This window comes from Lepidothrix coronata, unplaced genomic scaffold, assembly GCF_001604755.1.
Source record: "Lepidothrix coronata isolate B3197 unplaced genomic scaffold, Lepidothrix_coronata-1.0 Scaffold100, whole genome shotgun sequence".
Taxonomy (NCBI): Eukaryota; Metazoa; Chordata; class Aves; order Passeriformes; family Pipridae; genus Lepidothrix; species Lepidothrix coronata.
Window position 1 is genome coordinate 1,718,298 of NW_016690280.1, and position 22,755 is coordinate 1,741,052.

At 45.5% G+C, this 22,755-nt stretch overlaps 1 protein-coding gene across 1 annotated transcript in view; it reads right to left on the bottom strand.

Annotated features, from left to right (window-relative positions):
* The window catches only part of HTR4 (5-hydroxytryptamine receptor 4), an 89,260-nt gene that overhangs the window by 30,012 nt on the left and 36,493 nt on the right, over positions 1-22,755 (bottom strand). The window contains exons 3-6 of the mRNA XM_017822855.1: positions 19,161-19,286; positions 17,966-18,166; positions 8,989-9,142; positions 6,938-7,506 (exon numbers count right to left, since the gene is read on the bottom strand). Coding sequence (XP_017678344.1) covers positions 6,938-7,506; positions 8,989-9,142; positions 17,966-18,166; positions 19,161-19,286 — 1,050 coding nt within the window. The remainder of the gene's footprint in view (positions 1-6,937; positions 7,507-8,988; positions 9,143-17,965; positions 18,167-19,160; positions 19,287-22,755) is intronic.

The following is a 22,755-nucleotide window of genomic DNA, read 5'->3' on the forward strand; positions in this document are numbered from 1 at the left end:
GCTGTGCTGGGCCTGTGGTCCTGAGCTGCTTCTCCTGGCACAAGGAACTGATACTTGAACCGAAAACATATCTTGAGCAGCCTCTTGTTGCACTGCCCAGAGGGCTCAGCCAGAGGGCTGTGGCAAAATGAGTGAAATAACACTGAAGTTCCCATTTTCAAATCCGCATAATTTGCTGTGTTTCTCAAGGTTTTGCTCAGAAACTGTCCAAAAAGAACTTAGTGGGCATGTGCTTTATCAGCACCTTCACAAAGGGGGGCCAGTTCTTGCCTGTCAGTCCCATTAATAAGGCAACTGCTGGAGAAAGGACATCACAGACCCTAAACCTTGGCAACCTGGACCTGCTCCAAGTCCCACAAGCAGAGCAAGTCCAAAATGCCTCCAAAAATGACCTGTGCAAATGCAGTGTGAACCACCAAGGGCTGAGGCAATGAAGGGAAGAGCAGACCAAGTCCAAATGATCTGTCTTGGGGCTAACGAACTTGTAGTAAAGAAGACATTAACATGTATCACAGCTCTGATCCATTTTGCAGGATCATTAAAATTCCCAGGCAGTTCCAGCCAGTCAGAAAGTTTAACCCTAATGGAATGGCTTTGTACTAAAGATCTTTGTAGCTTAGGGCAGTAGCATCCTGTCAATGAAATTCTTTTCTAAATGATACCTTAGTGATAAGAAAAAAAAATCATACAACATCTACAGTTTGTGTAAAGGGGGAAAACCCATTGGAAGTACATTTATCTTGCAATTATAGCTAAAGTAAAGAAACAAATTAAATTGAAGATGTGCATCCTTTGTGTTTAAAAACTGAGTCACAGTGAAGATTCACTTCCAATTTCAAATTTGGTCAAACCAAGTTCAAATAACATGTTTGTTATTGATGGGTTTTGTTCCCTTGCTGGGCATGTTTGTGAGTTTTGTACACCCAGGTGCCCACCTGCTGCTTCCCTATTTCTCCTTAAGAGCAAAACAAAACAAAAAAACCTTTCAGAAACTCTGGAAGAACCAATAAATATTGGATTTTACCCTTTCAACTAATTTGGAGGAGTCTCCAGGCAGCCTGGCAGAGTGAATGAGGAATGCAAACAATTGGCATGCACCTTCGCCAAAAAACATCTGTGCTGGGAGAGCTTGGGGCTTGTCAAACACCATGGGATGGCTCTGCCTCGGGAGACATGGAAGAGAGGCAGGAGAGCAGAGGACAGGCTGGTTTGGAGGCTCAGCTGGGCTGGGCTGGACTGCATTGGACTGGGCTGGACCGGGCTTGGCTGGAGGGAAAAACCCCATCACTGGCACCACCCAAGGCTGTGGAGGAGGAAGAGGAGGACAAGTAGTTATTCTGCCTCGGGAAGCTCTGTGATCTCTGTCTTAGGGCCTAAAGAAGGACCAGAGAGAACAGGAACAGGAGGAGATATTTTACCTGAAAACCCAGATCCTGGAAATAGACTTGCCAGGTCCATCAGAAAGCAGCTCTGAGTAAACAGCCTGTGTGTTTTCTGAGTTAAGCCACAACTGGAGCCCAAGAAATCCCACCATGGCAGGTGGGAAGGGATCACTGCTCCATCCCCAGGACCACCCCTGTGCACAGCTGTTGGGGAAGGGTGGCTGAGAGCCACAAATCACAAACCATTCTATGATTCTATAATCAGTTATCCTTTTGCTCCACAGCAACTCTGACCTCTTCCCTACAACCAGCATGGATTTATTTTTATTCCCACAGATCTGTGTGGAGTTGCTAAATTTCTAAAAACCAGAGACCCGAGTTGCTGAGGTGCCTGTTAAAACAGAGCAGGGAAACACCAGAGCTGGCTGAAGTTCAGGAGATTTACTGGCACAATTACTCATGATCCCTATAGTGACCAATAACCCTGCACAGCAGTGCTCCAGCTGCACACCAGGATTTACTGCACACTTCTCCCAGGGTTTTTGCCCCTCCAGAGTGTTGACACGAGTGTGGGCTGAGGGGGTTATTTATCTGATTTTGTATTTATGCAGACAATGAACTTCCAGCCCCAAGGTGCATGTTTCTTTTTCTCCCAGCTTTGTTAGTTTGGGCTTTCTTAAGAGAAAAATAAGGATGTGTTTTACTTTGGAGAAATAAAATAGACATTTTGAGAAGACCTCTCTGTGAGGAAAATGAGTGGTAAATAAACCTCTCACTAGAGCTTTCCCTGAAGAGACTAATACAGTGCTCTGTGCTGAGCACTGCAGTTCTGAGAGGAAATAGGGAACACAACAAAGTGACCTCCTTGACCCAAATGTTCCAGAGTTTGTCTACTCTGATCATTGCTCAAATACATTTCACCCAAAGTCATCCTCTTTGCTGTGGCAAAATTTCAAAACTTGTGTTATCCAAGAATTCAAGTGATGCTGACCTGGGTTCCCACCCACTTGTGCAGAACGGGGTTCAGTGATTCATGAAGGCACGAGTTTGTTGCTTTGTGTTGAATAAATATCTATGCATGACAAACGATACACAAACAATCTGTTTAAAGGGCAAGACAACATTTTTCAGATTATTCTGGAATTTTTCTTTCAGTCTTGTGATGCACAGAACCCATGAACACATGGTACAGCCATCAAGAAACTGCATCTATTGCAGTTCATTACTGTACTAATTTCTGCCATACATTAGTTGAGTGCTCATTGTAAATTCTCCTATTCACTCATTTTCCAGAATGATTCCCAAGTCTTTTCAGTGAATGATATTCCAAACCATAGGTTATTATAACTATGAATTGCAAATATTTAAAATGAATTATGCAATTTGTGCCGCAGCCAGAGAAATAAACCTTTGTGACATTTGAGTTGCAATCTCAGCCATTGAAAAATGAATTGGGCGTGAATTTCAGATTGTACCCACCCCTGCAGATTTCAATTCAACATTTGCACGTGTCTTGCCTGAATTCTGATGGTACAGATCAGAGTTGAAATAGATGAGTAGCCAGGGATAAAAATAGGGGTTCTGGTAATTCCTACACTTTCAGAAAGCAAACCTGGAAAACAGGCAAATCAAAATCTTCTGTTGAAGCTGAATATTTAGTTCTTATACACTTTCCCACTGTACACACAGATACCACTCTAACCAAGGTCTGTCTCCTGACTGTTCGTGACATCCTCAAGACACATTTTGCACCATGTCTTGCCCTGTTCAAGGAATGGATGTCTCACACTAGCTGATGGAAAGTTCAAGAACAACACGAGTGACTGACAGGAAATCCTTTCCCCATCTTCTGGTTCATAATTTAGGGATAAAGTGGGGTGGTTGCCATGGCATTAAGAAAGCTGTAATTACCCTCATATCATGGTCAAGCCACTGTGCAGTCTCTGCTCCTCAGCCCCATCACCACTGGGGCTGTGACTGGTCCCAGCTGTGCTGTAAAAAGTCTCTCCCTGCCTGGGTTACCCAGAACATCACAGTCTTCACAGACTACTTAAAATAAATTAAAACAAAAGAAGGGATGAGAACTGCTTCCCTAGTAGTCAAAATCTGTGTGTGGTCAGGGCGTCTGCCTCTTCTCACTGCTATGTTTTATTGAGCTCTGCTCCTCCTTCTTTCCCCCCCCCATTTCTAATACAAATGTGAAAAATCCCAAATTGGGAATGTCAGAAAATTTTGACACTAAAGTTATCAGAAGAAAAAAAGAAGAAAGGCCTTTCCTGCCTGGAAGGCACTCCCAGGTCAGAGACATCCCAGAGCAAGAGCCTGAATTTTGACAGTGACAAACACACTCCTGCCCTTGCAAACACACCAGTGAGGTGGGTGTGAGTAAGGACAGAATGGTGCAGAGCTGAAGGAAAGTTCAGATCCTCTCAAGATTGGAAGTGCAGTCAGAAATCCCAGACTTACAGTCAACCACTCCTGACTCCCTCTCAGGACAAATGGCTCATGTCAGCTTAATATAAATGGCAAATCTCTGTGGCTTTTGGGACAGGAACTCTGCCCACAAGGTCTGTCCTTCTTGGCACTGCACCCTCTGCCAGGGTACAAAAAGCAGCTGTAAAATCCCACTTGCACAACTTCCCAGCTGCAGAAGCTCTTGGTTGGGAAGAAACAACTTGAGGTTAGAAAAGAAGTGTGTGAGTCAGGTCCCCAGTGCAGCTCCTCAATGGGGTTGGTAGGAAGCCAGCCCATACAGGAAGGTTTCAGTATTTCAGCTGCTGGGCACAAACCCCTTGTATTTCAAAGCTAGCAAAGAAATGTATGTTATGTCTTGAGAGAACCTGCCTTACTAAATTCCTCCACCATTTGTGCTGGTTCCAACCTTTTTGGCATTTAAGAGAGAAACACTGAAGAAATAAAAATTTCTCAAGTGAGATTAACTATCCACAGACTACAATTAGTTGGTTTGGTTTTAATCCCCATACCTCCACCATTATCAGTGCAGAATCTGCACTGGGAAAAGAAGCCACACTTTTCTCATCAGTCACAAAGCTGAGGAAAACAGAACGTAATTGCTCTCTGAAGTGCTGATGTGCAGAGCTGCCTCCCTCCAGCACACGGAGGGAGGAGGGAATGCAGCAGTGGGAACTGAGTGCCTTCTGCAGGGCTGGAGTGATATGGAAAGGCAAGACATAATCTAAGTCAAGCATGAGTATGTTGGAGAGAGTTGACACCCTCTTATCTGTAACAGGACTCGTAAAAGCTGCAAGTGGACAATGCCTTGTGTGGGTTTGGTTCTTACTGAGTCTTTGCAATGGTTGTCACACCTGGATTTGTAGGATTGTCTACACTTCTATGGATAATTCTGTGTGGGAATAGAGGGGTACAAGTGGGAGGGAGAAGCTGGAAAAGAAAGCGTGCTGTCAGCTCCATAGTGGGATCCACTATTTCCTGCAGTGCAACAGAGCCTTCCCAGCCAGCCAGGATGGCTGAGACCACTGGCACCCCTGGGTTTAGAGGAAACTCCTCAGATTTGCTTTGGCCACCACAGGGACATCAATGTGTTTAAAAAGTTTCAAAATGAGGATTTTGTCAGCTTAGGAACACTCAGCAGAGTATGAAGGAAACCAGCAGCAGCTCAGCCCTCCTGGAGGTGTTCAGAGACTGCTTGATCACTCTCTCTGGAGCCCAGCTCTCTGCTGGCCTGAGCTTTCCTGTTCCTGGGACAAAGGCAGGAAAATGAAGTCTCACAGAGAGGTAACAGTGCAAAAGCAATGAGACAACTTAGAGGCTTGAGGAGTCACTGGCATTGCCATCTGCAACACTCAGACGTCAAACGCCTGCACAGACCGAAGCAATTCAGCTTCTGGGCTGATGTGCTCCCTGCCCTCTACATCTCCAGCCCTCACAGGAGAGAGGCTGCCTGCCCTCTCTCTGCCTTGTCTACTTAGCAAAAACCATCCTGTTGCTGCGTTTGCCATTCAAGAGAGACACCACTCTCTCCTTCTCTGTGCCTAAGCCACTGTGCTGGTCCCTGCATCCACTCGGTGCAGTCCTGAGAGCACAGAGCTACCCTGGTGAACCAGGGATGGGAGCAAGAGCTCTCTTCCCCTGCAGGGATGTGTTTTCAGCCTTCACACCTGCAGCTCCCCAGCCAGGGGGACCAGCTCACTCGCTGTGGGATGGAGAGCTGTCCCCAACAAGGGCTGCTCTCTCACTCCTAACTGCATCAGAGGAGCATCTGACAGAAATACAGGCTGAGCATGGCACAGTGCCACACATCCATCACTGACAGAGAGCTCTGGGACCATGGGATCATGGTCACCAAACAGTTTTTAATCAGCAGGAGATAAATACGTTGTAATGTCCTTCATGACTTAGAAAGCTTGAGAGGTCTGTCTCAAGGTTGTGACAAGCCCTGCCACATCCCCCATCCATTATATGGCTCAGGACTCTTTCTAAAACTTCAGAGATCACTGCAGAAGGGAGCTTGGGCAAACCAGCAGATCAGACCCAGCTGGGAAGTGCTCTGTGTCTGATTTAGTCTCTGGGAGGGTTCAGCTCTGAACACTAAGACAGTTACCAAGTCCTTATCTGGGTGTGAAGACTCAAGTACCCATCTACCAAAAGAACAAAATCTCCTCTAGACAACCGTATAGAAACACCTCTGGTTCTATTCAGAGACTGCAGTATTCTGCAGTTTGTTCTGCAGTTAACAGGAGTTAACTGTACCTCCCTCCCTTCCTCCTGTGCTCTGCCTCCCACCTCTGTGCTCAGTGGGAAGGCAGCAGTGTCCCATCCCGGAGTCCTCCAAGCCCCTCTGTACCCACCCAGTGAACAGCCCACACACTCTGCTCTTGCAGTGAACACACTGAGGTAATCAGAGAAGGGAGGGGATGTGAGGTGTGGGGTTCAAATTCCCTGGAACCCCAAACTGCCAGCCCTCAGGACTGTGTACCATGGCCCACACAAGGCACCCTGGGCTCCTGCAGGGCTGGGTGGGCTGGGGCTGAGCTACAGTAAAAAGCATTTTCCAAGCTGCTAAGACAAAGTGGTAACACCCATCCTTGCATAGAGCCATGGAATGAATGCCTCACAGTCAGGGTGCTTGCAGAAGTTCATCCTTTGCCTTTTATCAGTTCAGAGGAGGCAGCAGTGGCTGGAGGGCCTACAAAGGCAGAACCTGAGAAGGGGCTATAGGAGGGTTGTGATCCCTTTCCTAGAGAAGATGAAGTAGGCAGCCTCCCCAGAGTGCTCCATGTAGGGTCAAGTTTTCCCCTCTGACAAAACAACACCACCAAAATGCACACACGACTCCTGCATTCTCCCAACTCTTTCCTGAGCACACCCCTGGAGAAAGTGCACATGCCAGCACGTACCTGTTATCTACAAACCCAGATTCCCTGAGCACCCTAAGGATTTCTCTTGCCCCCTCCCTTTCTAAACATTTAATCGATCAAGACCTTTCAAAGCAAAACCAATTCAGTACAAAAACTCTGGAAAAATCCTCTTTCTAGTGACTCCAGGCATCTTGCAGCATCCAAAAAAACACTCACCTTAGCACGTGCGTCGATCCATTTATCGTGGTGGTGGAACAGGGCACTGTCTGCCCCAGGATGGAAGGTCTTCGGTATCGCTCATCCCCACAGCACAGGATGATGAGGAAGGCACGTCTGAAAGACTTGTTCAGGAAGGCGTAGAGGAAAGGGTTCAACCCTGAATTGATATAGCCCAGCCACAGGAAAGCCGTCCACAGCTTCCCCGGCACCGTGTAGTTTATGAAAGGGTCCACTATGTTTGTGACAAAGAAGGGGGCCCAGCACAGGCAGAAGCACCCCATGATGATGCACAGGGTCTTGGCAGCTTTGGTCTCAGTCTTCATGCGGTGGGTGCTGTGCTGGTCCGGGGGGTGCTGCCGGTCGTCCGTGGGGGCCCCCGCGCGCTGCAGCACCTGGATCTGCCGGGCGTGCTCCCGCGCCGTGATGTAGATGCGGTAGTAGGCCAGCACCATCAGGAAGAAGGGGATGTAGAAGGCCACCACGGAGCAGGTAATGGCGTATGGCTTGTTGACCATGAATATGCAGTAGGTGGAGTTGGAAGCCTTGTTGAACTGTCTTTGCTGAATCTGGGGTGGCAGGAGGAAGGACAAGGAGAAGGAAGAAGGAAAGAAGTTAGAATCATGGAATCATGGAATCAGAGAATGGTTTGGGTTGGAAGGGACCTCATAGATCATCCAGTTCCAATCCCCCTGCCTTGGGGACACCTTCCACTAGACCAGGTTGCTCCAAGCCTCATCCAATCTGGCCTTGAACACTTCCAGGAATGGGGCAGCCACAGCTTCTCTGGGCAACCTGTCCCAGTTCTGTACCACCCTCCCAGCAAAGAATTTCTTCCTAACATCTAATCTAAATCTCTGTCAATTTGAAGCCATTCCCCCTTGTCCTGTCACTACATGCTCTTGTTTATTCTAACAAGAGAATAATCCTTTCTCCTCTTTACAACTATAATATCAAAATTATTTAATTGAGTGTGTAAGGAAGTTTACCTGAAGTAAACACCAGTTGGTGTTGGAACCCTGCACTCCCTCTTAACATGCAGCTACTAATATCTGTGAACACCAGCAAGTTAGAAGGAAGGGCAGGGCTTGCACTGGCATTCAGAAAAGCTGGTACAGACAGCTGGGTGTCTTTTCTGGAAAGGTGGGGTAAGATATCAGTGAACGAAATCAGATATCTAGCATGGCTTGTAAAATAAGCAAAATGCACCTCCCTTTCCTACCAGCTGCCCATCCTAAAGGTGCTTGATGGGAAGCAATTTTGGCTTTGGCACCTTGGTGACAGCAGCTTGCACCTGTTATTCTCCATGAGCCAAAAAGTATTCATAAGTCCCTGACTTGGCAGAGAAGGTGCCACATCTCTTTAAACAAGCTCTTCTAAATAAGGTGTTTTCACAGTTTACCATTTTTAATTCCTACAACTCTACATTGGAAGAAGAGCAGATGTGCAACTGAAATCCTTTCTCTGTAGGCAGGAACCTGCAAGTGAAGCCAGAGTGCAGTGGGGAAAATTGACTCCTGCTGGAATTACTTACACAGGTCTTCTTACTTCATCTTCTTCCCCTGCTGAGGCTTACACCAAGACAGGGAATATTGGCAGGACTGGCCCAAAGCACTATCCCTTCTGGGGCAGTCTGGGATTCCTGGCTCTCCATACATCCCTTGCACAGCAAGGAGGGACCCTTGGGCTGCGATGGCAGGGGCCAGAACTTCCTGAGAGCTGCAGAGGCCAGGGGGAACCAAGGACTCCTGAGGTGTTTATCAGGAGCCAGCTGGGGGTTGGCATGTTTTCAAGGGACTACTCACTGAACTGATTCATAGAGATGGGTAAAATCCTCTCCCAGAGTCACCACTGTCCCTGCGTCAGTCCTTTCAGACAGAGTCGTTTCAAACCCCCTTAAAGGTATCCTCCAAAGACACAACAGCCCCTCTGCATTGATAACAAGGTTTCTCCTCCAGCTTCCTTCTCCTTCCTTTCCCTGAATATTGCTTTTTAAAGAAGAACACACAGTACCAAAGATATCTGAATGGTGTATCTCCTTAGCTACTCACCAGATCAATGATGCCAATGCTATTCCAGCCTTGCATGATAGGGAGGAAAGAAATAAATGTTGGGATTACCCAGCACCCTCCGAGCATTACAGCGATGCGCAGTGGGGTCATCTTGTTCCTGTACACCAGAGGCTGGCAGCAGATAGCATAGTACCTGCAAAGAGAAAAGGGAGAGAGCCACTGTCATCAAAAGAGCCTTCCAAGTCTTCTAAAAATAGAATTGTAAAGCCTTTTCTCCAGCTTCTTTCTCCTGCCTTTCAAAACAGAGGAAAAAAGGAGTCTATAGCCTATTTCTGTTGATTCCCTCTTACACAAGGAATTCAGGAAATTTCCACAGCATGAGTAAATAAGGTTTCAGAGTGACTTACAAGGAAAAAACAGTGTTTTCTGTTTTCCAGCCAGGGAAGATGAGGCATAGGTTAATGCTGTGGTTTGTCTGAGATTGCAGGGCAAGGGAGTGAGTCCATACTCAGCCCCCCTCACTCCCTGCACTGAGTCACTGAGTCCTCACCCTCCGTACTGCAATGGAGGAATTTCCTTCCATTCAGCCTTAACTGAGCCAGTGTTGGTGCTTTCCTAACTGCAATGGACATTTATTTTGACAAGGCTTTAAAAGCTGTTACTGCAAAGTCTTTCAAAGCTGTGAAAATGTCAGTAAAATGAAATGTGTTTTTCCATAACCAAGCTCCCTTTCTGCCTCCCAGAAATCTACCTCTTGTCTGGCTGGGCTTTAACCTTCTGCCACAAGGACAGGGAAATATCTGCATGGGGCTTCTAGTCTTTGCATCATCAGGGGGATGTGCCTTGCACTCTCCTTCCTCCTCCAGATCCATTCATCAGGTCCCCGCTCCTAAAATAACAACTAGCTATGAACTAAAAATGTTTTCTGAAAGAGGTCAGAAACCAACTCTTCTGTTTGTTTGGTCCCTGTGCCACCCACCTGCAGGTGGATTTCTGCATCAGGAAGGTGCAGCTAACCTAAAGCTGGAAATCTCTTTGCTCTGAAAATCTTATATATTTATAAGCAGAGCAGATCAGCAAATACCATCCCATTGCAGACTTTTGGTGGTCCTTACCAGACAGTCTCTCTCAGGTTCCCAATGAAATTTTTTTGATATTTAGATTTTCGATGTCCCCAGACCTGCCACAGGACTTGGGCCCAGAGACACAGGATGAGCCCACAAATTCTCAGACTTTCTAAATAACTGAACATGTCACTCAGCTCTATGCCAGAGGAACACATCTTCTTAGCAGATGAATAATGATCATCCCAGAGATGATCATCATCTCAACACAAGGGAGCTATATCTGGCAGATGTAATTGTTTATTATCTGAGAGTCACCTACTGGAAAATATACTTTCCACATTTGGGAAGCATAAAAATGATGCAATATGGTGCCTCATAGGATATGAGCCCTGCATTGAGGAAGTACCCACAGTTTCAATAACTGTTTCTAAAGGGAATGAATGATCTGTCAGAAATTTTTTTTGAGTCAAGCCTCAACATAAGGTATAATGTGTATATAGAGGGAGGTTCACTGCTCAGTGGCCATAAAAGTCAATTTTATGAGGTCAGTAGAATCATGAATTAGAGAAATTAAATTAACTACACACTAAAGCTGGACTATGAACCTCGGGAAATGCCTGTGAGATTTTCTAAGCACATTAAAATAAGACATATGTGAATGCACACATACACACAGTTTATGTGTGTTTATTAGAGAGGTGCCCTTTGAGATGTGCAATTTATTTAATCAAGATTTGAGTGGGAACCAAGAGTTTTGTCCTAAACAGGCACAAAAATACAAGAATTTCCATTTTTTTCTGAGACTTTTTTTTTAAAGTCATGTGGAGTCAGCTGACTTGCTTTATTTTGATAAAATCAGGTGATATATTCCACACAAAGGGTTGAAATAATATCAAAGTGTCAAAAGAAAACATTTTTTAAAAGTCACTTTGAAACAAGATTCAAAGTGTCACAGGGGAAAAATGTTGAAACAAGCATTCAACTATTGCAATTTGATAATTCCTACATTCTCTTCTGGTTTCGTGCGTGCATGAAAATCAGCCTGTTCCTCTGAAAAGTTTCACTTCCAAAGAAATGGTGTGTTTGACAGGAACTGTTCTTTTAGATCAGTGGGTGAAATGTTCCTCTCGTGGAACTTGGCTACGGCAGCCAGTGAGGCTCATCCCTCACATCCCTCCCATGGGGGACATGGAGAGGCTGGATAATTTACAGGATTTAGTTTTGGAGCTTGACTTCACTGGCTCATGAGTTCGAAGATTTCCAAATTAAACTGGGCACAACCCTGAGTGACCTCACTGAAGGAAGATGCATTTGAATTTGGCCCTGCATTGAGAAGAGGGGCTGGATCAGAGACCTCCAGAGGTCCTTTCCAACCTATATTTTTCTGAGTCTATCAGACAGTGAGGACCATTACAGTCAGATTACAATATGTAAATGATTTCAGAGGATAGAATAAACCTTTCCTTTGTTCCTGGGATAAGGACCCTCCCTATAAAAGCCACAACGTGTTTGTGTGACCTTGCCCTCTGTCACTGCAGCTTATTGCATTTGGATTTCCCCCTGCACCTCTGATTTCCTTTTCCCAGGAAATAAACCGACCTTTGAATTCAAACAGGTATTTTCAGCAATGTTTATTAGGACAGATGGTGCTTCCCCTGGCATTACGTGCAGCTGCTCCTCTCTCAACACAAGGGAATTACATCTGGCATATTTAATTGTTTATTATCTGAAAGTCACCTACTGGAAAGTGCTGCCCAGCGCTGGACATCAAAGGCAAGTTATTGCAAGTCACAAGATACTCCATTTATTTGCAGAAAGGGCAAAAGAAGAAATCCAATAAAAGGATAAGAACAGCCAAGACACCAGTTACCCTCTCACACGTTGGATAAGCAAACAGAAAAGGAAAACCACAATACATTGCTAATTAACTACAGCAGGAAAACAATTCTTCCAGGCAGTTTGAGTTATCACATTTCTGTACCTCTCTCTCTTCTGCAGCTGACAGCCTTACACTGAATTGTTCACGCTATTAAAGGCCATTAGAGTAAAAATTATGCCTGTAAAAATGACATCTTAAGCTCTCATATTTCTTCCCTCCCAGTGATTCAGCAGCAATTTTCCTCCACTTACATGTCAAAAGATTTTATTTTATTTCATTTCTGCTAGTGCTGCTATCAGAGCTTCCCTGTGTTCAGCAAGTGTCACTGTTAGGGGTGACAAGGTGCCGTGATCGGAGTGTGGGTGACAATTTTGCTGATGGGGAGGGAAGCAGAGAAGGACAACGTCCACTTCTCCAGAGCCCAGCAGGATTTCCCTCCAACAGCCCGGGGAGTCGGATAATAGACATCTTTGTATGCCAACAGAAGTCTCTGAAGTCACACCAGTTTTTGCAGTAGCTGGTGATTTGATGTATGTGATGGCTTGAGCATTTAAGCAGTTATTTATTCACTGGGAGAAAAGTAATTATGACTTTAGGATTATCAATAGTTTCAGTCAAAGGCTGAAATAAAGACATATTCTATATTTCTGCTTCCTTTCAAGCTACAGCTGTTTTCCTGGGCTCATAAAGAATATCTATTATGTGTTGGTACGACAGTGTGATGGATGAATATAAAATGCGATACATACACATGATTAATACAATGTCCAGGTTCAATTAAATATTAATTCTTACTATTATCAGTCAAGATCCATGTTTCTGCAGTTCCTTGAAAATGTTAACTTCCCTGTTACCTACAGTAGAGTGGATGATGTGAAACACATCCTCTCCTTTGCCTCTGCAATGGCATTGTTTGCTGAAGGGGAAATACAAGAATCCCTTCCTGGAGCTGTGGATCTTCCAAGTAGCACCATAAAGCAAAGGTTATTATAATACTTTTCCTTTCTTCTATCAGACATTTGCCACAGGAATGAATCAAGTGCTAACATTTCACAGATGCCTTAAAAGAAGAAATCCATGGCTCCGATAGCCTTACTTAAGGCTGGCATGGCCACTGCAGATATCACAGAATATAGAATCACAGAATATCACAATATAGATATCACAGAATGCAGAATCACAGAATCATAGGCCAGAAACCTTGGAAGGGACCTTAAAGACCATCCTGCCATGGGCAGGGACACCTTCCCTTGGACCAGGTTGCTCCTGGAAGCACCTTCCAACTTGGCCTTGAACACTTCCAGGGATGGGGCAGCCTCAGCTTCTCTGGGCAACCTGTGCCTCACCACCCTGAGAGGAAGTATTTCTTCCTAATATCTAAACCAAACCTCCTCTCTGTCAGTTTGAAGCCATTCCCCCTTGTCCTGTCACTCCAGGCCCTTGTAAGCAGTCTCTCTCCATCTTTTTTGTAGGCTCCCTCCAGGCCACTATTAGAAACAGCACTGCAGTCCAACACACTGGTGACCTGGATCTGACTGACAGCAGCATAATTCAGCTGTGGTCCCTAGCAAGGATGGTTATTTATTTATCCAAGCGTCTCCTCAATCCCATGTCAGTGGAAAAGCTGCCCTGGGCACCTCTCCAGAGAGCAGTCTTGGAGCGTTCGGATTCTGCCTCAGGATCAGTGATGCTCCAACCACAACACCGCTCTTTCTTTGCCTTCTGGGCATTACAGAAATATAATTACTGAGCTGCATTAGATAATTCCTTGCCCTGGGAGAAAAATTTAAGTATCTCCCTGGTTTGCAGTGCAATTTTGTTTGAGTTACGGCCATGTAGACACTACCCTGCAAGAAGCTCTTCAGATATCACAGACAGACAAATACGCCCCCACTTTTACTAAACAGACTGGCTCTGGGGGTGGCCCACATTTAAAACCATTTGGTGTCATGTGTATATATAAAATTATATACATACCATATGCTATATCATCACTGGGACCAAAATGAGAGCATTTACTGAACACTCATACTGAATATTAGTTTACCCTCCTTAAATAACCTAGGAAAAAGAAGACAAAAGAATGGGAAAACTGTGGGTGCTGTTGGCTCTCTCCCAAAGTTATGGTACAACAGCCATGCCCACACAGGCATCCAGACCGGGACAAACTCTCCAGCTGAACCCTGACCAAGTGACGAACCTAAGGAGCCACGATCTCAATTTATTTGTGCCTGTGTGAAATTAAAACAGCACTACTGGTGTTGCTGATATTTCAGTGAAACCAGGTTCTGGCCTCTGTACAACCACATTTTAACATTTTTTTGGAAAGAACAGCTCTTTCTATTTTCCTTTTTCCCACAGAGCAAATAAGCTTTGAGCTCTCACTGCGCCAAATAAAACAAAGTTATGCACCACCGGTCCAGAAAAAGAAAATGTCCTAAAATGATTATATCTAACAAAATTAAATTCTTATTAGAAAAACAACGGCCTGCTGGTGTTGAGATAATTACACTGAGAAAAATGCTAAAGAGAACAGTTAATTGGAACTGGATAAATTTAGCCAGGAATACAAACAAACGTATGTTGCCAAATGGAGACAGAGGACTCCTCCATGGTCCCTGTGTGGCTGGTGTGTGTGGAGGGTTATTGGCAGCAACAGTGGCAAAATAAATTACCAGATTTCTAGAGGGTTTGTAAAGATTAATAAAGGACAGTGCATCCCTCAGACTGTGCCATGGCCATCTGCTCTGGTATTTTTGTTAATGCTCTCGGACCTGAATTCTGCAAACCCTGGGTTAGTTTTCTGGCCAACAGGGATAACTCTGCAGTTACGTGTCATCTCTCACAGCCTCGTGGACAGTCCCCATGTGCCCGGGCTCAGCCCCTTCCTGTGCTGCCTCTCTGTTCCTCCACCTGAGCATCTGGGAGCTGCACAGGATCAGATGCCTTTTTACCCAAACAGGCACAGGGATTTATAGTCTCAGAACTTTAGCTGGAATTTGTGTCAGATAATCAGATTGCCGACTGCCTAATCGTTACTGACAGCTATTTAAAGCCTAATAAGTCTCCCCACTCACAACCTCCCTGTCCCCCTGGACAGCCAGCAGATGTTCTGCTGGCACAGCTGCTTCTCCCTGTCCTGGAAAAAGACACTGTGCTCCCAACCTTAAGCCCCACCATGGCCCAGGCATCCTTTGGGGAGCAAAAGGCTCTTGGGAATGGTCCTATGCAGGGCTAAGAGTTAGACTTGATGATCCTTGTGGGTCCCTTCCAACTCAACATATTCTGTGATTCTATGAAATCAATCCCTTGTGCCTTGTCTGTGACACGGTGCAGAAGAGAGGAGCACGGAGTGATGTGCTGGAGCCCTGGGAGCAGGAGGGGCAGGCACAGCAGGCAAAGGGAGTGACCACCCCATGCCCCTGGACGTGCTCCTCCAACCACGCTCCTTTCCCTGGCACGGGGAGAGGGCTCCTTCTGCACAGGGACTGCCCCTGCAGAGCATCGGGGCTTGGGAGTCTCTAAAACATCATCTCTCTCAAGGGATTGTGCTAATTTGATGCCTGAACAGTACATTAATGTTAATTAATGTTTGTAAACGGTGCAACAAGCATCTGTCACTCTGGTGCTCCAACACTCTTTGGATACATCTGCTTTGCTTTAGCCCTTATTTAGCAGTGATTATGGGGGATGTTTGAATTCCAGTAAGACGAGCATTGGATGTACAAACACACACAGTCAGGGCTGGTTTGTCATGTGCAAATGTTTGGAACACACCAGGCAAACAGTGCCCAGCAGAGACACAGCCTTTGGGGGAAGCTTCCCAGGCTGGGATACAGCCAGAGGGGTAGATGAAGCAGAGAGCCCAACACAGACATTTTTCTTTCTTTATTTGTTTCTCTGTTGCTTCCCCCTCCCACCCAAGACTTCGAGAAGTAACTGTATTGCAAATTGCACTGCAAATATTGGAGAAGAAAATTGCCTTTCCTGACGGGTTAACTGTATTGGAGACTATCAGAGCTTCTTGGTCTGCTTATATGCAGTGCAATTATTTTTATTGCACAGGCACAAAGAATGGACGTGTATGCATAAAACATGCAATAAATAAATAATTCAAGGATAAATCTTTCTATTATATTAGAATATCAAAGAGATGATGAAAGAGCATAACACAGTGGCTGGAAACTCTGGATTCAGTGAGCCCTGAGATACCCCTGCTACATTGGAAAAACCCTTTTTCAGCTGAGACTGAAAGTGGCTCTAAGTCTCTGCAGTACTTGGCTCCCTGAGCAGTAAAATCAGTTTATCCTGTGGTGATTTCTCCAGATTTTCTCAAATGCCTTTGAGAATTAAAACTGGAATGCTGGCTTGTTTCTTTCTTTTCCAGAAGCAGCAGTGGAAATAGATACGAGATATTATCAGATAAAAGTATTTTCAACTTGTGGAAAGTATTTTTAACTTTGTGAAAATGTTAAAGGGAATGACTTCCCAACTGAGTCCTGAGGATTAGATTAACCACCCAGTTTTCTTAAAAAAACCCTCAAAACTCACAGTTGTATGCCCTGAAACAAAACAGAAGGCAGGAAATAGATGAATCATGGAAAAAATACCAACTAGAAGCAGCACACTGCCATAAAGTCTGAATGAACACAAAGGCAACAGCCAGCAAAAATTAAATCAAACCCTGTGAAGGAAGCAGAGCTGCCAATGCTCCTCCACCTGCCAGGACCAGAGAAGCACTGGGGTTGGAGAACAGATCAGTAATGGGCTGAGTCATCCTTCCCTTCACAGAAACCTAGTCATTCATCTACCTGTTCTGCTCTTCTCAGGGCCATCCACTTCTACCTCCTCATCTATTCTGTCCTCTTAGCACTTTTTGGGTTCTTACTGAGGAAAAAAACAACCCCAAAACAACTAAAAACTGTGGAAGAAATTGAAGTTTCTACCAGCAACCTTTAAAGCCCAAGTCTGGGGTCTGTATCCCTAATGCATTAACTCTGAGCCACACATTCTGATTGGCAAGGCTGTCCCAACCCCTTTGCCACCCCAGACAAGGCTGTCTCAGGATGGTGGACCAGTGGGTACAGGCAGCAGGAGCAGGAGCTCATGACGTGGTGGAGGTCTGCAAGAGGGCAGGAGAAACGGGACAGCCTCCTTTCTGTGAACCCCACATGGGATGTTCCTCATCCCCTGCAGGTGTTGGAGATCAGGGGGTGAAATAACATTTTCCCTTCATGCCCCCTTCTCTACACAACCCCCTGTAGCTAATTAAGAGCCTGGAGAATCAAAGTCCAACATTTTATAGAGCAAGGTCACATCCAGAGCACGGTGCCCAACATCTGCTTTCCTGGTAATTGGCTCAAAGTGGCAATTTGTCAACATTTTTGAGATAACAAGCTTCCTATTTGTGTTCCAGCCATCTAAACGTCCAGATAAGGGAAGAAGCCGTAGCTGTTTGACGTCAGCTTTCCTCTGGATACAAAACTGCCCGTGCTGGTGCCCCCTCTCCCACCACAGAGCTGTGCTGCCCATCAATGGGAGGTTAATCAACTATCTTTTGAAGTCTGGCTCCACACAGACTCTCTGGATGAAAGATGCTCTTTAAATATCAGTTGTCACAATGATGAGAATGATTATGGTTATTTCAGCCATATTAGTGATACTCAGTAACAGTATTTTTAACGGTATTGAAATCCCCACACAGAACTCAAACAAAAGCTGTAAATATTGTTAGAATAGCTGGTCAGAATGTTTTCTACTAACTATTTATCTTGTGAAAAATTCTTGCTATTCTGTATGGGAAGTTCTGCCCTTTAACCTGGAAAACTGCAGACAACAGTAAAAGAGGAACCAAGCCCCTAGCTTGATCTCAGCATATATCTCATTCCTTTCCAAGTTTTTCTGCACTCACAGGATTCAGACAGTTCTCTCCAAAATCAGCCACTGGGAGAGATTTGTTGCTCTGTGGTGCCCAGCATGTTCATCTTTGCCCTTTGGCTACTCCAGATAACCAAAGACACTGCAGAGAACTAAAGCACTACAACTATTCCCTGTGCTCTCCTGTTCGTACCTGTCCAGCGAGATACAGCACAGGTGCAGGATTGATGCTGTGGTGAGCAGGACATCGAGGGACGTCCGGACCAGGCAGAACATCTCTCCATAGATCCAGTTGTCCTGAACCAACTCAATGGCTCCGAAGGGCATCACCAGCACTGACACCAGCAGGTCCGCAAAGGCAAGGGAAACAATGAAATAATTGGTCTTGATTTTCCTGTAAGACAGATCACAAAATTAGAGTGGGATAACTTCAGTGCAGCAGCTGAAGATTTGATCTGCACTGAGATTTCAGACAGAGTTTGGGCCTAATTTGCTCCATCACACTAAAAGTTCGTCTCTAACATGCCCCTCACTTTATACAGTCACCTCTAGGTTGTTGCTGGTCTTTACAGCTAAATATCCACAGTGTTCTCTATATAAACAGATCATTCTGCTCACACAGAGGAGGCAAATAGATGCTCACAGGTCTCTGCATGTGGCTCAGCCTCACAACTTCCACTGGAGTTTGGGGTAGAAGAGGGGGATTTTATTTTAACTTGTAAATTGATAAAATCCTACCAGAAAGCACTGAGAATAATCTAGACTGAAGCTGTAATTTTAACTTGAAGAGTACTTTTTAAATCACAACAATAAAATAGAATTAAATCCATTAAAAATCCCACGCAGAACACGAACAGAGGCTGTTAAATACCTCACTCTGCTCCTGAGGCTGGTCTGACAATTCCCAGGGTTAGCAGCAACCTCGAAACAGGAAAACAGGAATTTTGTCTGTGACACCCCCCCCCAAAATCATGGTCAACATTTGCCAAGCTGAGGCAGTGCAGCACAACTGCAACCGGACCTTGATCTTCATGGTTCTCTGATGGGCGTGTTGGGAACTATGAGATGGAAAAAAGGGGTAGAGGCCAACCTGCTTCTCCAAGGAATTGCTGCTTAGCTCTGTTTCCGCTGATTTATCTGGTTTTCTACACTGAGAATGTTAAAAATGTCGAGGATGGATACTAAAATGATCCCACCACCACGGTGCAGGTGCGAGGGGGGACGCGCGAGGCCAGTGTGAGTCTGACACTGCCGTGGTGCAACAAACGGCCAGACACCCTTTGTCGTCGCAGTTTATGCCCTCAGCTGCAGGCACAGGGCATTTTAGTGGGGGATTTCCGCATTCCTCCCTGTGGGAGGGCAGGTGGTGGCCGGCTGGGTGGGCTCACCTGAGCTGCCTGTCCCGGCACACGGCCACCATCACCAGCAGGTTCCCCAGGATGGCCATCAGAATGACGGCGGAGATGAAGGTGAGCAGCACGATCTTCTCCGCTATGCCGAAGCCCTCACTCGAACTGGGGAGCACACAGAGATAAAAGAGAAAAGAAAAGAAGCTGCAGCAGCGCTGGGAGGGGATGGCCCAGGCAGTGCCAGCCACAGGCACCAGTGTTAGTGAGGGTGAGAGCAGCCTCCCGCTCCTGTCACAGCGAGACCTTCCCACCAAGATCCTGAACAAAAAGCATTTCTATCCATGTCCATTTCTACCCATTTCCATCCACCAGCACAAAGGCTACAGGTGGAGGATGCCTGCAGTGCCCACGGCTCCCAGAGCTGAATGAGCCACCACAGTGGAGGAGCCCATTTATGAGATCTGGAGTGAGCTGTGCCTGATCTTTGGCAGTCCAATTCAGAGCCTCTGGACAAGAATGTTTTCATTCTCTTTTCACCCAAATAAATAATGTTATTTTCCATGCAGAAGTATTCTGGTTTCCTTTTCTGTTGTTTTCCCATTTTTGTCCCCAAGGTCTTAGTATCATAGCATCACAAAATAGTTTGGCTTGGGAGGGACCTTAAAGACCATCTCATTCCACCCCCTGCCATGGGCAGGGACACCTTCCACTATCCCAGGTTGGTCCAAGCCACATCCAACCCAGCCTTGAACACTTCCAGGGATGGGGCAGCCACAGCTTCTCTGGGCAACCTGTGCCAGGGCCTCACCACCCTCACAGGGGAGAATTTCTTCTATATATCTCACCTGAATTTCCCCTCTTTCAGTTTGAACCCATCACTCCTTCTTCTGTCGCTACAGTTCCTGAGTTGATAGGACAAGAACTACTGGGTTCAAACTTTCCTCAAGTGAGCATTTTACATCTTAAATTTTGAAATCTTCTACATAATATTTTCCCTTGTTCTCTCCTTCCTTCACTCTGCCACAAAAGAAGAGGCAGCCCGGCATCTTTTTTTTCTCTTTTTCACTTGGTAACTTTTCCAGAAGAGAAAGGAAATAAAATGTTTTACCAGTGCATGCCCAATTTCCCCCTACCCTGAGATCAAAAATTTCTTTCAGTTAATGAAGAAAAGAAAAAGGAAGGATAACATTAAAACATATTTTAAGTCTGCATTTCTAGAAATAGTATGCTAAATGTTTCAAAGAAGTTACTGGTGGAGTTTTTTTCAGAGCCTGCAAAGCAGGAAGGTAATACACAGCATGCAATAAAACGTGTCCAATTCCTCATAAAACTGGTTTTATTACAAACGTTTGAGCCACTTTTCCCTTAAAACTATTTGTAATTATGTATTCAGAATGAAATGCATCCTAGACCTTCACCTGCTTGTGTAACTTTCCCCATTACATTACCCAGGTGAGAATGGGTGTTTGTTCGTCTTATCAAGTGTGGTTGGAAATAAACTGGCATTAAGAGCAGCACTTGACACTAATTCAGCAGGGAAATTTCTTCTCAGCATACAGAGCTGATATTCGACACCCAGGATTAATGCTGAGAGATTGTTCAGGTAATTGAAAAATTGAACTGTTATTCTGTTTTACTTTAACTGCCTCTGGGGTCACTTTTTATTTACTAAATAACGTTCCAGGCTTTTACACTTTATCTCACTGAATTCTCCTGATCTGGGCAAAGCTAAAAATGATTAGAGACTGCTGAAGTCCTGCCTGTGCTATGTTAAGAAGGTTCTAGAGAATGACTTTACCCTGAGCCTGCATTGCAGAACACCCACATAATCACAATCCCCATTTTTGTCCCTAAAAGCCACTCAGAGTATGACTTTTCCTCCCACTGCCAGTTGCCCCAGTGGGGCAGACTGCAGCCTGCTGATGTTGGATTCTTCATATGGAATATGAATAATATCATAGGAATTCCTTATATTTTGATGTTTTACAAGGCAGTACATTACTGGGTATAGGTTTATCCAGGTAGGTGAGGATGTTTAAGAGGAAAAAAAAAGAAGAGGAAAAAAAAGAAGAGGAAAGGAGAGGCCCTGGATTCACACCAGTTTCACAGAAAAACCCAGCACTATGCAGATATGTGCAGGATCCAAACCATGTGCGATTATATGGGTATAATAAGAAAGAGAATCATAGAATATCCTGAGTTGGAAAGGACCCACAGGGATCATGGAAGTTCAGCTCCTGTCCCTGCACAGAACAGCCCCAGGAATCCCACCATGTGCCTGACAGCATTGTCCAAGCACCTTTAACTGTCAGGCTTTCTCACCTGTGAGAGCATAGGCACCTTTTAATTCCAGATAATCTCCTGTGTTAAAATTAAGAGATTAATAAATGTCACGTAGAGTGGACAGTTGGATGTATCCCACCTCTCTACAAGGTTGTAACCCAACAGAACTGGCCACTGGCCACACAGCTGCTCCTGGAATAGGATGTCACTCCTTCCCCTCTTTAGAAATCTCTCTCTCATCCATCTCCACATACATCTGATCTGAAAGACCTCATTTTCCTCAGTCCTTCACCGGAGGTTTGGGGAGGGAGGAAGATGGGAGCTGCTGACACATGAACCTGCACTGCAGCAAAGTCCTTTGGAAAAGGTTGAGCAGCTGGTGGGCACCATGCACAGCAGGACACACAGACCACCCGGGGCCCACTGTGTGCTCTCCTCTGCAAGGGGCTGCTGCACAGCTGGGGAGGGCCAGACACTGGACAAGCATCAGTATTTTTGGCACAGCTGAATGCCAGAGCCCTCATTAATGATGTTCATCAGCTGAAAAAGACATTGTGAAAACTGAAGGGAAATGGAAAAGAAACAATTTCAAAGTCAGGTCTCAGCCACAGCCCTTCTAGCTGGGTACCAGATGGGATGAAAAGCCTCAGGAACAATGGGGATGGTGGGATCAAAGGCACCTTCACTGAGAGCTGTAATTGTACCTGCCCAAATAACCTTCACAATAGGCTGACACTGCTGTCTGGCTGCATTTGTGAAACAAAATGTCAAACCACGCTGAATAGCACCCACAAAAGATGTTCCTCTTCCTCCCAGGTGAGCGTGGCAGCACACACATGCTGGCACAGCAGACAAGAAGATGATGAGGGTTTAGTTTATACAGAGCCAGGCTGAGTTAGATTTATATTTTGTCTTATCTAGCTTTGCCCGTCCTTCTGCTGTTCCTAAACAATTCCTATCGCTGTGTTATTTGAGCACCTTGTATCTGTATCTGCAGCGTGTACAGACGGGAGAGACAGCTCCCTCATCCCTGAGCCACGTTGGGGGGAGCTGGCCATCAGGTGTGGATGGAGCTTCTTACTCCAGCATGCAGTGCCCTGAAAGGGAACATCCTCTCCAGGGAAAAAGCCTATTGCCCTGTACAGAGACCTACCTCCCTTCCAGCCTCGTCAGCTGCCGAGAGCTGTGCACATGAACAGACACTGAAGAGAATTACCCCCCTTGGGTCTTCTTTGGTGCACAGATTTTGAGTCTTTACTCATCAAAACAATCTCTGGAAATGCCTAGCCCTGAGCCAAATCTCTCCAGATGTTGTCCTGCTTGGAGACTGATGTGTTCTTTGACTTCAGCC